This window comes from Cygnus atratus, chromosome 11, assembly GCF_013377495.2.
Source record: "Cygnus atratus isolate AKBS03 ecotype Queensland, Australia chromosome 11, CAtr_DNAZoo_HiC_assembly, whole genome shotgun sequence".
Taxonomy (NCBI): Eukaryota; Metazoa; Chordata; class Aves; order Anseriformes; family Anatidae; genus Cygnus; species Cygnus atratus.
Window position 1 is genome coordinate 223305 of NC_066372.1, and position 17329 is coordinate 240633.

Consider the following 17329-nt stretch of genomic DNA (forward strand, 5'->3'; position numbering starts at 1 on the left):
GTCACAGGTCCACAGCCTTTCTGTGCTTTGGTCTTCTCAAGTGTTGCATGTAAATAATGTCCTAGAATTTTAGTTGAAGTTACTTGTACCCTTAAAAGTAGAAAGAAAGAACTAAGGGCTGCACACACTCCAGTGTGTTGTGATATAGTAATATTATCTTCTGAAGAGAATTTATCGGTCACAGCTAAAATGTAAAATGTCATGGAATAAAGATAGCAGACTAAACAGTTAACAGAGCATAGGTTTAGCCAAATTATTTGAAAAATTTTCTTTAAAGCACGACACATTTTTATTATGCATTATTTGTTAGTATATATTAAAAAAAAAAAGTTTCCCTTGCTTTTGTTCTAATTGTTATATGCCAAGTGCAGTTACCTTTATTTCAATTACATTATGATTGTTTAAATCAGCTAAGGATATATTAAAGGGAAACTATGAAGCTAGAAAGCTGCCTTGTGTTGTTATCAGCCGTCCTTTGCATTGCCCCCGATAGCCCCACCTACGGGCTTGTTTAAAAGGAGGATTTTCATGAATGTACTGCTGCCAAACTCCACCTTTTGTTACTGAAACATCCTTAAAAACCTAGCTCTTGGTGATCAAGTCCCTTTAAAAAATTCTTTAATCACTTTGACAGAAATTAAACCAAAATAATTGTTTTTGTTGAAACAAAAGTTCAATTGTAAAACATTAGTAAAATTGCTATGCCATAACAGTGGTCTCTCAATAAACCACGTAAAACTATTTAAAATGGGATAGAAACTACTTCAATTTCTTTACCAACTAAGGAATGTGTTCTGTGGCCCTGAACTGCAGAAGGAAAGATGTGAGTTTTTCTGTGCCTGCAGTAGTTTTCTTGGCTCTCAGCACACAGATACTACTATATTGCTATTTTGTGACTGCTGATAATAAAGTTGTCTGTGACCAGTCTGTTAAAATATTTAATATCTTAAATTGAGATTCATGCATGATTCATTATTATATTGGTAGAATTCCAAATTTCCATCTGTGACAATATCAAACAGCCAATTTGATAAACTACAGTGCAGTCACTGGCATAAGTATAAATACGTACTTTTCGCTTGATCTTGAGACAAATGGAAGATTTCATGCCACTTAAGCATTTGATAACAGCTTTAGACAGCAGCCTTTGGGAATGCCTCACTTTTTAATTTCTCTGTGACGATTTACATAATTCTTATTTTGCTTTTATATGTATCAATGTCTTGAAGTTTGGTGAGCTCCACAGAAGTAATACATAAGCAATCTGTACCAGAATATATGGAACACTTTAAAATCTGGAAAGCAGCTGGCCTGTAATATGTAGATGTTTGAAAATGCATTTCAGCTAATAGGTTTAAACAAGGACCTTGTTCAAGCAAGAAAAGTGAAATGTTCTCTGTAAGGAAGCAGAGTAACATGGCAGAGATTTCTACTATAGGTTCATAGAGCTAGAGGACTCAGATGAATCTTGGTGGGTTTTTAATATTAGTATGTGAGCTGGGAAGCTGAAGCTATACATACAAGTAAAGGTTTTGCCTCAGTTTAATTTTTCTTTTGTCGATGATTTGCATTAAGTTTTTATAAATTTGTATTTATGAAAATCAGTTTACAGGTCTTTTTTTTGGTTCTGAATTGTATTTATGATTATTTCTTCTCCTTATGGTGCTGTTCTTACTAGTGATTGTAACATAAAAGAAAAAGTTACTGTGTAATATTAAACTCAACAGGAAATTTTAGAACTAAGTTGAAGACCATGAAGTTATACCAGCACAGAGCTTGGCTGTAACCATACTAATACTTTCTAAAGTTATATATAAATACTTGTTCTTGGTAAAGAATTTGTTATGCTATTTGCTGTGACTGAAACAATTATGTCTATTCCAAGCACTTAATGTATTGAATAAACCTTTTCTTTTTAAAAATATTTGTGACTTCAGCTGTATAGCAACAAGAAGCTGGAGAAATAGTACCAAAATTGACCGAGAAGATCTGTTTTTACCATACAGAATGAAACAAAGTACTACTGCTGTTCTTAACTTGCTCCTTTTGTGCCACCTGCATGACTATAAATGTATACTTGACTCATATCTGAATGCAAATGTTACACTGTAGAAAGTTGCGTACAAAAATAGATTATATTTCTACTATTAAATGTATTCAGCATAAATAATCCAATCAGTTTCTACTCAGTATAGATATGTGGACCTGTGGTTTTAATATAGGTCCAAAAACTTAGTATAAACTTCCATTTATATCTTCTATGCAGAAATATATTTTTCAACATATATTTGAAGAGTTATAGCCAGATATTTTTCAAATTGAATATCATCAATTGGGTATATTATGATGTACTGTGCCCTTAAGCCTGTACCTTCAGTAGAATAACAGAGATAGCAAGATTTCTACTAGATAGCTGTTGGTAAGCTAGATAAGTAATTCTGACTTGAAAGTCAAGAAGAGATTAATGGTGGAAGAAGAATTTCATTTTTCTTTATGCCTAGTCTTTATTGCCAATTTTATGAAACTCTATTTTAGAGTAAAAGCACATGGATTTGCAGAAGCAATAGTTATTATTTGGCATCCTTCAGATTAACTCCTCAGTCCATTAGCAGGCACCAGTATCAAAACTCTCGCGGATTTCAATAGAGCCAGGCTTTTACAAACTGCCTGTATTTTTCTCTTTCCTAATATGGGTCTTTAAACTCCTGAGTAAACTTTTCCTGATGAATCACAGGGTTAGATAGCTTTTCCACTAGTCAGTAACTTAACTCCTTCACAGCTGTGCAATTTTTTTTCCTACTTTCAAAAGCAACTATTTAGACTGCTATTAATAGTTCTTTATAGTTTATCAGTGTGTCTGTAAGAGTAGAACACCCATATCTTGACTATATGTTGAAAAGAGAGTTAATGCTGTACTTCTCTACAATTACTTTCTCATGTTGATTACATCTCTGCATTGTTGAGAATGTTTCAAATACCATGAACACTATGAAAGGTGTATTTTTTTAGGCAGAAACCTGTGTTAATGAAATAAACATGGCACAGCTCAACAGAGACTAAATCAGTATTTTTTATTTACTTTATTTTATTTGTACAATACCACCTATGAGATAAATTGCAGCACACCATAGATAACATATATATAATTTGCCAGGGGTACCTAACAGAGGCTAAGGGGAAAACAAAGAAAGCAGCATCCCCCTGTGATGGGTCTAGAGCTGGAATAGAGTAAATTTTTTCTAGGAGCTGTAACTAACTCCTAGGAACAGGAGCTTTAACTAGTAATTACGCTTAAGTTGAAGTCATCTGAAAGTATCCATACCTGCACTGCTGAAGTGTGAATGAGAAGACAGTATACTAAGTTGTGAGCCAAGGTCATCGTTATTTATAGTGCTATATACAGGCAGAAATACTGTGCATTTTCCTGCATCACCTACAGTGGGATGAGGACACATTCTAGTTTTGGAATTCACATAGTTAATTCTTTGAGGAAACAAGCATAATTACCATAATTACAAAACTGAAGTTTGTTATATTTTCTCATATACCCCAAACAAAAAGGCATCACAGATAGAAACAAATAGTGAACAGCTAATGTGAAGAGGTGGAAAGGGAAGGAAAGTGGTTTGTTTGTTTGTTTGTTTTAATGATAGTCATGCATTTTAATTTAGCCCCAGCAGGAAAAAAAAAAGAAAAAGTGTATCTTATGGATACAGGATGGTCACTTGCAAGTGGTTAGGAGGCCAGGAAATGCAGGTTTTATTACTTATTTTGTCTCAGTGGATAACAGTGGCTACTTGTACTCTTTTGAAAATATCACCTGAAGTAATTTAGAAATGTAAGTATCATATATATGCTGTGAGGTTTAGGCTTAAGTATTTCTTTCGGAAATGTAACTTGAAATGTCACCCAAGTGCTTGTCATCACTTTTAGAAAATTGTCTCTGAGATGTCTACAGATCTTGTCTGAAAAGGAGAAAGTATGTGCATAATACCTGCTCATATTTATAAAATATTTTGCTATATAAGAAGAAAAAGTGGGATTAATTTTCATTTATCTTTTGCCCAAGATAGTTATTTATTACATTCCAAATGTTAAAACAATTTTGAATAATTTCTCCACAATAATTGTCATAAATACATCTTCTATCACTAGATCATTTTGTACTTAAATGATATAGGCATTGGAACTCATCACATTCTCTTAAATAGTCTAGTTGGATCAGAGGTAGGCTGTTCACCACCTTACTAAATTAGGATTTTTATGCCTCCTGTTTTATGAATCATATGAAAAATCACATGCTTTTTGTCTAAGTGATGCTAGTTTTACCATCTTACTATAGACCGGTTTTGCTTCCAGTGTCCCTTCTGGATGAAAGTGCCATTTCAGAAATCATCATTAAATCATTCAGAACATGCCCTAAAACAATATGATTAAAATAGATGTATTCAAATTCAAAACACTGGATTACTTAGTTAAAAAAATTAGCAGAGCGTGATTTCCTTGAATGATGTGGTAATAGTTTCCTAGAAAAATGTGGCAATCTTTTTTTTTCTTTAATTTTGTTGCATGACAGTTATTTGCAGTATTATAGACTGAATTTCTCAAGCCACATAGAGAAGCAGACAGAATAGAAGGCACACTAAGTAATTTTAATTTGATGTTTGCAATCAAGTAGTCTGAGCACCAGTTTGCTCATTTGAACATTCTGACTGAAATGGGTGTACAATAATTTAGAAGAATAGCTTTACTAACGGTGTATTATTTTTGCTGCTCAGGATTAGATGCATTTAAAGGGACGTGTGTAAGTGGCCTACGATTCTTGCCACTTATGTAGACTCTCCTTAGGTTACACTCAAAATTCATGTAACAGTTGTTTTCCTTTGAGCTAATGAATATTAACTACAAACTCCAACACCAGTTCACCCAATGTACGGCTGTTACATTGGTAGTAAAGTAGAAGAATATGCCAGACCACTTGTACTGTAGAGCCTCAATAAGAAATCTTGTCTCCTGACTGCTGAAACAGATGCTTAGACTGAGTAGCAGCACTCTAAAACAGAGTACCACTACTGTAGGGGTGGCAGGATGTGAAAGAGAGCAAAAGGCTCAAAACACCTGTGTAGTTGATTACATTAGTAAGTGGCAGGAAGGAGAGGCTAACAGTGAGCAAGGGGTGTTTGTTACAGGGAAAAGGCTCCCCCATTGGATCTCTTCATTTCTCATCTGATGAGGTAGGTGGTAGTATTTGTTTCTTGAGTCAATGAATAGTTTTTTTTGAATCATAATTATGATGTATAAAAAAAATTCTTTTTTTTTTCTGACTTGTACAGTATTTTAGAGTGTTCTAAAGAAATACTCACTTGCTTTAGGTGTTATGTACCTTTTCTTTGGTTTTGGCTATAAATTTGTGTTGGAAATATTGGCCAGGATCTCCATGCTTAGTTAAGGAAGTAGAAGGTTCATTTAGAAGAATGGAGCTTGCTTGAAATGCGAAAATCACTTTTTGTCACCAGCTAATTTACAAGTAGCCTCTTCTGCTGAATACCAATACCCTGTCCACGAATATTGTTTATTTGTCATGCTTGTGGTTCATATGTTGTCAGAGGTGTTTATTATGTGGTAGAGACTTTCTTTTTGTACTGTTATGGAATGATATTGGTAAGTTGTGCTAAACTAATACAAGCAATAGTGCTGGGTGGGGTACGGTGAATCTCACTGTGGACCCACGTCTTTGTCCCTGTCCTTATGTGAGGTTGGTTACAGGTTAGTTTTTGTGTGTTTGTTTTTTTTTTCTTGAAGGCTTTTCAGGTGCAGTTTCCCCTCATAAGCAAATACGAAGGACTGTTGATGAGGAAGATCTTGTACTGCCCTTGCCCACACTGAAAAATCTGTATTTGCTTGCAAAGCGGCCCTAACAAGCAGATCTCACTGTTTGAATCTCTTTACTAGATTCACGTAGCTGTTTCCTAAATCCCTGTAAAATCTCACCAATGAGGACTCAATTGTTTGGATTTCTGTTTCATCATGCAGCCCCTAAGCTGCAGAGGCTGTTCCAGTGGAAGTAAGTTAGCATAGTGGAACTGAAGTTGCTTTTGCTGGTAAAAGGTGTACTCTCCAATTGTATTAGTACTGTCTGCACTCCCTAGGATTCAGTTATCTTTACCATTTTCCTTCTGAGTGTCTGTCAGGGAGTAGAACTCTTGTTTTCACAAAGCCCTTGCTGCAGAAGCTACAGGGGGAGTGAATGGAATCTGTTCATTCCCAGCTCTGTGTTGCCTTCTTCTCTTGAGTTAGCAAACACCCCAATTTTCTCCCAAATCCATTGGCTCAATGGCTAGCTAGAAAGCCTGACCATTGTCCCCCTCAGAGTTCATGTAGGCCACTCAAATTCAAACCTACTATCATCACGCAACATTGTGTACCTGTTATTCAAAGGGGCCAGAAAGCTCCTGTAGTGGGCACTTCCACACACCTGACAAGCACATGATACTTTACATTTGCCACTATATTGCTTACAGCTGTGCATGCAAACAGCCCATAGAACTATGGCACCTGAGCAGCTCTGGGACTTCAGACTAGCACAGATCCATATCCGACCTTTTCAAGATCTGATATTGAGCGTGAGTTTTCTGACTAATATCTTCAACTGTGTGTTCATCTATAATCATTTCTGTCTGTAATAGTCACAAATTTCTCAATTTACATGTATTTACTGTAAACAGTCCCTTCTGACTGAAGCGTCAAATCACACTTGACATTTAAAGGTCATAATAAAAGCTTATAAAATTAGCACACACGATCAATGAAAATATGATCTTGTTAGCATGGGCTTTCTTTTATTTTGAAGACGTTACTTTCTAGTTAGACAAATATCAAAATTCCTGAGTATCAAAATGACCAAGGACAAGTCTGATCATCTTCTTTTTAGTCTATAGCACCTCCCAGTGTTTATTAACACATTTAAGAAAAGCAAACCAGCATACCAAAAGTAGAAGTTAGGCATGGCATATATGCAATTAAATGTTAAAGTACTAATGCTACAAGACTCAGAAAAAAACCTACAAGTAATAGAGGTATTCACAAGATATTTTGGTTGAAGTGGTGGACTTGAGTGCTATTTGTTACTCCCCCTGTTTTAGAAGTTAGTTTGGTGCTATGAAATGGACATGTTATCTGTGTTTTCACTTACAGTTTTGCGTTGATCTGTCAATGTTCTGACTGTGGTTAAATTTGAAAGATGACATCTTGTAGGAAGCTGTCAGTGCTTTTAATGGAATATCTGTATTCTTATATCATTTCAGCCTGTTGTTTTTAGTTTGAATTGTCAGATTCCTGCTATAACTTTAAAAGAGCAAGTGTTCACTTGGAATTAATTGAAATAGTTCTGCTGACGTTAACTTGGATTTACTTGTCTCTTTGTCTGATTCTGCCTGTTTTAGAACACTTCAGTGTTCTGTTGATAAAATGTTCAGGTCATAGACAGTGTGTGTATACTGTAAAGAAATCCCACTATAATTTAATCCTCATCTTGTTCTTTGTTTCCAAAGCTAAATAATAGTCAAGAGAATGTATTGATTGCATTGGTATTTTTATTGCTTTTTTTGTGTGTTTTCATGAAGTTGTGGGTCACATCTGTGAATATCCATTTCCAACTTTTCAACACCAATTGTTACAAAGAATTTTTTCCATTTGTATAAATGATGTCATGTGTTATGAAAGTTTTAAAGTGTGACAATTCAGTGCTATGATCGTTAACCTCTGTTACTGCCACAGGAATCTTCACTGTTAACTTTTCCTTAGTACTGTTTCTAAATTACATACACCAGAAGGCTAACTTGACCTTTCCATCAGCTCATATCCAGAAGTAAAAATAAAGTCAAAGGTCAAAAAAGACAATTGAAATACAGTTGCCAAATATAGTCATAGCCAATTATGCAATGAAAGCAGTGTGCCACCCAAGGAGAGTAACAGCCTTCATTTGCCTAAACTTCTTCTGTTTTAATGAAGAAAACATTCCAAAATATACTACTAGCTGATATATCTTGCAGTGTGGAATGGTATAATTACATGCTTTAGGATGTCTTGATTTTCCTGAGCTTTAAGAAAGATGGAGGGGGATAAAACAGCTTTGCATAGTACTCCAGAATCCTAGAAATCTAAAAAAAAAAAAAAAAAAATTGCTTTCAGATACTCAAACAATACAGAAAGCTTGAAGCTGTGAAGGGATGTGTCTGGAGTTTGGTTTTGTGTTGCAAGAAAGGCTGTATAAGGAATTGTGTACCAAAATCTTTTCACCTACAAGGAAAATTGCTTCATTAAGATTTGAGTTCTGTTTTCCTGTCTAGCTGCTGCCTTTGTTTATTTTAGTTAATTAATATTTTATTAGTCAATATTCTATAATAAAAGTATTTAATGTCTATAACATTAGCACATAATTCTTTTGTAGGCTTGGAAGTTTTTTCGCTAATCATTTTTGAAGCTCTTAATATAGTGGTGTAAAATTTGTCTTTTGTAGAGGCCCAGAGAGGTTGAAGAATTTTCCCAGAGTCTGTAAGTAAGTTGCTTAAAAACTTGGATTAGCCTCAAGTCTCTTGAGTCTCAGGTCAGGGCCACTTCAGCAAATTTTCTGCAGGATGGAGCAATAATAACATACTTAGCGATACAATACTGTTTGTTTGTGTGTGTGTCATCTGTTTTTTTTTCATTGATAAATTGTAAATAGTGGAGGAAAATGTGGGGGAGAAAAACTGCATTTTTATCTTTTTAAATATATCCATTACCAGCTTATGCAGCCAGCTGCTAGACTTAATTGATGGTTCCATAAAAATGTAACATTTCTCACTTCTGATAAATCTCAATATTGAGAGATTCAGAAAAACTCAATACATGGCGGAATTATAAAGGTGTATCAAAGACACATGAATCATTTTAAGTACAATGTATGTAAACTCAACCTAATTTTTTTCTGCTAGTCACATCTCTCAGCTCATCCTTTTGAAGCACAGACAGACATGGCCCTGTCAGTATATTCTAGCTTCTGAAGCTGCTGACTGTGCCTGAGCCCAGAGGCTTGATTCTCCCTCACAAAGCTTATGCAATCACCTCGTGTTCAGAGTGAGAAGAATGTTGGGTATGAACTGCTACTGTTCTGACTTCATGCCTATTTTTCCTCTGGTAAATACCACACCATAGACAAGGTGATGAAGATTCAGGAGGTAAATTCAGAAGTAATGAACACTTTTTAATGTGTTTCATGGCACAATGTTAGTTGAACTCTGGTCTGGGCATTGATAAGTGAGCTCTCAATAATCTTGCTGCAGTAGTTCGACTTAATTCCCTCCTTTCTTCTCCTCACTTCCCCCAGAGGGTACTGTTATCAAACAAGTCAGCAGAAGCAGGAAGACAGCCGTGCCCCAGCTGTTTCTGTTAACTACATCTTTGCTTAAACTTAACCATCTTCAGCAGCAGTTGATAGTGAAAAGCTGGGATTTGTGATAAGATATGGGCAAGGAATAGACAGTGTCTCTTCTGCAGGTTCAAACTTGAGGGGCAGTGATTACCAACAGTGCTAGACAAAGAGCAAGAGGTAGAGAAAGAGTAGGGAAATCTGTTATATTTAGATCTAATTAATCCCCTGTAAGAGAGAATGTCATCCTTGGCACTGTTGGCTGTTATTAGAGGGTATGTATATGTTGTATGTATATGTATGTATATGTTGTCATTTGAACAAAATCTCTTTCTATTTTAATGATTGAAAAGATTAGCAGTGAAGCAAAAGCACTTTCACTTCAGTGTGGGTTTGTCTTCTACTAAGACCAATTCATTGGCTGAACCAACAAACTCTTGAGAAATCAGGAATGCAGCTGCAAAGGAAGACTTTACAGCTGGAGCATGCTAACCCTTAACTGAATCTAGTGCATCAATACCTGCCTTGAGTTACCTGATTTTCAAATATTTAATCTTCTTGTTCCTTTATTTAATGTGTATGTAAACAACAGAAATAAAATTTGATGCAACAGCGTAGAATACATAGCCTGACATCTGTTTTTCCCTAAGTATATATAACATGCTATTGGAAGTACTTTTGATTTCTAAGAAGGTTTGAATATTTAACCACTAAGATGCATATAAAGTGCATTTTGTCAGCAGTTTACGGTTTGTTTGAACAAAACTGAGTTAGAGTTCATTTAATGATGCTGAACACTTATTTGTTGGATTTTGATCAAAAGAGAAGTAGTTTTCAATAGAATTTTATTCCAAGATTTCAGCCATTTTGTGCCAAGATGTCACTAGGCTATCTTTTATTTTCTTATATTTTTGGTTGGTTGTCACCACCGAAAAGAGGAAGAAATAGGCACTTTCTGGGTTTAGAGCACACATGGAATATGATAGGATCAGACATGTTAGGATTCAGGTTCCAGGAAGGCTTTTCGTGTAACTAAGAGGCCCTTTGAAGTCTTTAAAATGAGATTCCAAAGGCAACAGAGCGTGGAAAGTCCTAAACGCATCATCCAGTTGTAGTTTTAAATCCTCTCAGATAGAAGCAAAATGAACTCTGATTTTTGCTTTCCTTTTTCCGGAACAAAACCAAAAAAGATCATGTGAAATTCAATTCACGTGCAAAATGGAATTAAAAACTAAGCAGCAATACAGAGAGATTTATTTTCTGTCAGAGACAGAGAATTAACGAAATGCCATAGTATCTTCATGATCTGCTCAGGCACTCTTCTTACGATCACGAATTCTGAAAGTCTATTTGTGTGCCCACTTTGATTATGTTACGTGAACAAGATACAAAATTTACTTTTGAATAAAAAGCCAATAGTTTATGTTTGGACAAGGTATAAGAAGTGATTGTCAAAGAAAAAGTGTTATGAGTAATGACAGATTTTTCTGGATGGCCTTGTCTCTTGGCTGCTTCCGAATTCTTGCTTTAGTTTTTCAGTATGTGACAGTTCTCACTCTGCATCTTAGTTTTCAGACTGAAAGCAGAGCTGTTTCTGTCAGGTGCAAGGGGATTTCCTCTGCTTATTGGAAATTTGCTTAGTTTGCTCTTGAGTTATTTGTTTATTCTACTCTTGTATTATATCAGTTTTGTGTTCACCAGAGGGCTTTATTGCTTTTTGAAATGTGCACAGAATAATTTTCTTTGGGTAACTAATGAGGTCATCACTGTTGTAAACAGGACTCATCAATTTGCTTTTATTGACACAGTACACACTTTTTTTTGGGACAAAACAGTTAACCTCTAATGTATTTTTAAACAAGTGTATGATGAGTACAGGTTAATTACAGTCAGTAAAGATTTCTTCCAGTATTGTATATGGACTGAAATTCTCAAACATATTTAATACAGTGGCTCTTAAATTAACAACTTAAGAATTTTTTTCAGGTTTTACTTTTATAAGATACCTATAAAATATGTATACGTATATATTTATTCTGTGACTTAATAGAGAAGTTTAAAACACAAAGACTTTAATTCCTCACTATCTTTGCATTCTTATATTTGTGGTTCGGACTGATGAGACAAGCTCTGCAAATTTTTGGCACTTGCCAAGGTTATGATGTAGAACGATGAGGCTATCATTCTACAGACGTTTCTAATTGTGAAGATTGTTCTTGTTTCACAATTCATGGGCTGAAAACAAGTAATGTATTCCGTCTGCAAGACTGTCAATGCAGCTTCTTTTATGAAGTCGTTATGGTTAAAAATGTGATTTTTTTTCATGTTTTTATTTTAGTAACACATGTAAATGATTCAAAATGGAACTTATTAGTGGAAAACTAGGATAAAATATGAAGATACTCCTAAGAGCAGTGTTTTTCATACTGTCTTTATCAATTTGGCTGCAACTGTTCTGGGATTCAATCCTGTGAAATAGGTTTAATTTACATTTTACTAATTTAAAACTTCCAGAACTGAAGTTCACAGAACAAGAATGCTTGAACACACAAATTGATTCATCTTAGTAATGGATATAATTTTTAAATGTTGATTTTCAGAAGCCCTGGATAAAAATATCCAGTTTGGTCTTCTAATGTTTAAAAAAAAAAAATAGGGAAAGCAGGTTAGTGTCTTTTTTTCCCCTCATATCACTTTTGTTAAGTGTATTTTAGTATAGAACCATAAACACATCTTCAAAAAGGTCTTTTACATACTCTGTTGATTAGAGGATATGACAAAAAATGTTTTTTATGATAGTTTTTGAGTTTCTCAGAGAATGTGTTCTCTATCAAGTTCCTTTTGCTTATATTTCCCTATTCTACTTATCCAACAGAAGCATTCAGATATTATTTCCTAATGTAGAATAGCTAAATTCAAGCAAGAGACCTAAATTTAAGATGGTGGGAGTTTTCCCATATACTTCAGTTAAATTTAATGGAGACATTTCATTGTAATGTATCTCAGTTACCAGATAAACCATTCAAGTATTGATTGTTATTTTTCTCCTGATTCTCTTTACATTTACCAGAAAGTGTTCAAAGTTTTTTCTCTGCAATATATATGTAAGGGTTTAAAGACTCAAGGTTCTGTTTCTATAATTCATGATAGTTTTTTTGCCATCAGTAAATCTTAATAAAGTGCTCAGAAAACTCTACAAGAAAATGGTTTGCCTTTAGCACAAGATGATCTGATATTCTCTAGTGGTTTTACTACAGAACGTTTCAGGGTATCATTAGTGTGCTTCAGCAACATGGAATCCTGCAGAGAATTGAGAAACTTTACTTGAATTTGAAATAATGCTAAATTACTAAGCAAGTTCTTAGTTAAGTAGAATGGAATCGCAAAAGTGCAAACGTATGAAATTATTCAGCTCTATATGCTGCCATAATCTTTTCAAAGTATTTGTTTGTAAATAATAATTCAATTCTGTGCAAAAATTTAGAAGAAATTACATCAACAGTCAGTAATAGTTTTTCCAGTTATTTTTATGGGAGCAACATTTCACTTCCAAACTACCCCTATGGATCTCTATTGTAATAATGTTTTCCTGAATCTCAATGGGAGTCGTCTTGAATATGGACCAAATAATTCATTTGGCTGCTGGCCATGTGTTGTCTTTCAGAGCAATAGGGTTTGCACTATGTAATAGAGTAGGAAGAAAGGAGACATATGGAAACAAAGTTTAAAAGAAATGGTAACATTAATCAGTGAAGTTTTAGCCACACACATTGTCAAATACTTAATGTAGTCATGAAGTAAAGAAATAAACTTTGAAGCTCACTATCTAGGTGTGTAACATGGAGGAGTGCTGTTTTTATAGAAAATATGCAGTCAAGTTCAGCTGAAAGCTGAATCACACTAACAACAGTTCTTGAAGTTTATTTTTTATTTATATTTTGCTGCTGTTATTAAAAAGTGCAGTGACATGCAACCTATATTAAAACTGTATTTAATAGCATCTTTGGAAAGAAGTTTGATCTTTCAGATGACTATAAACGCCAGACCAGAAAGTCTCTGGCACTTTTTCCTTCTAATTTTATTTTGAAACATGCAATATAATCTTAAGTATTTTTGTTATATCTTTAAAAAAAAGTAATGTCTTTTAAAGTGGATGTCATATTTCTCTAAATATGTAGTATATCTGTAATACCATGAAAGCCAAAGTCTCGGAAATAGTGATTGTAAAACTGATGCCTTCAAGTAGTTGTAAATGGAAGTTATATAGTATATGTGTGAAAAACACAGATTAGTACAATTCTTTTGCCAGTTCAAAAGTTGTATTTGGTACAGCTTTGCAAAATATTATATGTCCATTCTCTGTAGATGAGTCATCTTTTTGGAAGAAAGAGTAGAGAATATTTTTTCTTCATCATGATCATTGTAATAATGAACTGCAGAAACTATAATAGATTTTGTTCCTGGCTTGGCAAGCTATCCAAAAGATTTTGCAAGACAGTTTACATAATTCTTTCCATTGAACTTTCTAGTATTGCATATATTTTAATTGTGATCTCAAATATACAGAACTTTTAGGTAGTTTGTGGACTATATGAGCGTGGGTTAATGTTTCATAAGTATTTTATGAGCAGAGTTTGTGGTTATACATTTTCATACTTACAACCTTAATTCACTTGTTAAAATAGGCTCTCTGTTTGCTAATAATTACCAGCTGTAACTAATACACTAGCAGATCTACAATGTAGTATTTAAAATGACGCATTTCAAAATCAATAACAAATGTCCTGCTGTAGAATTAATTGGAAAACTTGTTTTATACAATGGTCAGTACGTTATACAAAATTCTTTTGAAATGACTATAAATCAAGGAATGGGGAAACAATGGTGTGTAAATGTCTAAAAACTTAGAAGTCAAATAGGAAAAGCAAAGATATTACTTACTGTAGTTGTTGTTTGCTTCTCTTGTCCCTTTTACTTTGCCTCGCTTATCAATCCTCATATACCACTGAGTTCGACAGAAAAGTCTTCTTACTCTTACATCCCCCCCTTCCATATAATCATAGCTTCTGGTATGTCGCTCAGGGCTGGAACAGTTCACATTTGTAGCCATTTGCTCTGGAGTCATGTCATTGCAAGCTAAAGATATAGTGCCCATTAGAAAGATAATGTAAAAGTATGATCTGTAGAGCAAAATTGGCAGGATCCATGTCAGTATCCATTTGTGCATTATAGTGCAGTGTTCTGGGTGTTCATGAACAACATAATGAAAATTAAATCTCAAGTAGACTGTTGCTCTTAGGTCACCGACCTGCCTTCTGTCTTTACGAGTTACAGATTCATTTAAACGAGATAGTTCCCTCTTCTAGAATTCTGATCGTTTATTCCTTAATAGTTAATGGCGAAAGAGAAGAGCTTCTTAAAAATCTCTGCAGTCAGAATATCCTTTAAAGACACAAGTTATAAAAACCTTTGTTGTTGTGACCTTCTGTACTACTTGAATTTGCTGCTTGCACTGAAAGTAAAAGATCTGTGAGAAAAGGTTCATGTGTAAGTCTTTATGCTCAATTGTTACAAACGTGCAAGGACACATTATGCTACTGAAAAGTACTATACATAAGTGTATGACATGCTAAGCCGACTTTTACAAATATGCAAATATATATATACAATAGGTATCTCTCACATAACAATTTACATAAACAGACATTTAAACTGATTGTAAACATAGTTCTGTCTCAGTCTTAAATCAGTCCAAAAATCCCATATTGATTCAGTTGAACGACTTTATCATGCATGGTAAAATTCTGCTGATTACTTCATACATATATCTTCACTATTAGCACAATCTATCAGATAACATTTCTCTAGTTCAAATTTCAAGACAGACTTCACAGTCTTAGCCTGTATTTTTATTCCTACATTTTTCAGTTTATTAAAAGAAATAGTTTTCATAATGTTTTTTTAGCATCTAGCATATACAAATGAAGATAAAGGTTATTAGCTGTTAGAAACTGCTGAATGTTCCTGTAAAGGATAGATAACTTACTTGTTCCTGTTGATAAGAGCTGGATACCCAAGTATTCCATTTCTGTTGTCTGCTTTTTGCAACATGAGATACTCTATTGTAGCTACAAACTTTCTCAGCTCAGAAAGACTCCACCAATATTGTAATTGTTTCCATAAATCAACACGCTAGAGAGATGTGTGTGCTTATGAGTGCGCGTGCATGTGTGTGTTGAGTCTGTTGTTCAGTCCTTTTCGATAAATACCTTTGCTGACCTCACTTGGAAGCAATTAGAATTTAACCAGTCAGCTGTCAGTTGAATGCACGAACAAAAATAAAAGGAGACTTGCATTGTATCGTGTCCAATGGTCATCAGAGGGAGCTATGTACATAGTTTATACTTTAAATCTCCAAGAATCTACTTTCTAAAAGTACACATCCCATGATGTGTGGATAGAATTGCTTTGCGTGCTACTTAGTGTTTCTGTGCTTTGGTTTAGTTCAGTATTTTTCTGTCTTTAAAAAAAATTCTCCTCTCTTTCATACACACACATTTATCTCAGTTTTCTTTGAAATCTTTTGTGCAGCTTGGTGGATTCATAGTCTGTTTATTGCATTTCTGATGGGTATATGAAACATGTGGGTCCATTATGTATTGTGGAGAGTGTGCTGTGACCATTATAGATAGTGCTGCATATGTTTATATCATGGACTTGAAAAGAGGAACAACTGCAAGGAAAATCACTGAGATTTTCAATTGATTAGCCACTAGGGGAAAATGAGAATGCGTATTTGGATGTTTGAAAGCCTGACATTTAAGCACAACTTTTATTAGCATGAAGGAAAAAGTGCTACTAGGAAACAGCCTTCCTTAACATAGGTAGAATCATAGAATATCTGAGTTGGTGGGGACCCACAAGGATCATTGAGGTAGTTACTAGTTTCTGAAACTCACAACATGAGAATGAAAAGGTGCAGTGATGGAAGTAAAGCCTCATGCTTCAACCAATTGATAACCAGGAGGCTTAAACTTCCCAGAGTCAAAGACATGGGTAGATGTGCCCGGCTTTCTGCTTCTCTGTGCTTATATCCATCTTTGGCATCAGTCTGCTATCCGAAGTCTATGTTCTGTTTCACCCTTAAATTCTCTTGAGATTCTGATGAATGTATCTGTAAAACATATAGAAGCTAGGTTTTCAATAGCTCTTTATCTTGTCTAATTTCCACGCTTAATGTGAATACGCTTCAGACCCTTCTACAGAATACTAGTAAGAAGGAAAGTTTGGAATTAATTCACGAATCAAGAATGGTTTACTTACCATTATTGACCTTATTATTACAGACCTTATTGTCTGTACTTGATATAATAATGCTGTTTATCATTACCTGCTTTTCTTCCATCGCCACTGCTCCCGCTCTGTAGAAATAGGTAACAGTTACTTCTTAGAAATTGAAGCAAACTGTAGAGGAAGTTAAATAACAGCGTACATACGTGCCACCTTGTGGTGAGGGGGACATAAGTGAAATGTTCTTTTCACTGGAATGGCCCAAAATAATCATCAAAGGTGTACAAGACCAGGCAACCTCGTATTACTCAGGCTTTTCTGTACACAAACACAGAGAATAAGTCATTTCCTTCCTTCAAGTCCTCAGCTTCCTTCTTAGAGTTCAGCTGGGCTTATCCAATTTGTCACTTGCTTTAAATTATCTTTTTTAACCATTTTTACTCATAATCCAAAGCTGATCAACTTTTCATGTCTTTATCTCCATTTCAGTGTATTGGACTGTTCCCTATATTCTGTGACTCAACATAAGTTTCCTAGTTTAGCAAGGGCTCAATCTATGCTTTTTTGCGATATGAAAGATATGACACCATGGCTCTCAAAGACCTCATGCCTACAGTAGATATACAAAGA

At 34.7% G+C, this 17329-nt stretch overlaps 1 protein-coding gene across 4 annotated transcripts in view; it reads right to left on the reverse strand.

The window, feature by feature from the left end:
• Positions 1-15646, reverse strand: part of FGF7 (fibroblast growth factor 7) — a 29221-nt gene extending 13575 nt beyond the window's left edge. The window contains exons 1-2 of one of the 4 annotated variants that reach the window (XM_035554194.2): positions 15456-15646; positions 14351-14545 (exon numbers count right to left, since the gene is read on the reverse strand). In XM_035554194.2, coding sequence (XP_035410087.1) covers positions 14351-14545; positions 15456-15495 — 235 coding nt within the window. In that variant the 5' untranslated portion in view covers positions 15496-15646. Of the gene's footprint in view, positions 1-14350; positions 14937-15455 lie in introns of all 4 variants that reach the window. The other 3 variants (XM_035554198.2, XM_035554197.2, XM_035554196.2) reach the window with 3 other exon arrangements.
• Between the last annotated feature and the right edge of the window lie 1683 nt (positions 15647-17329).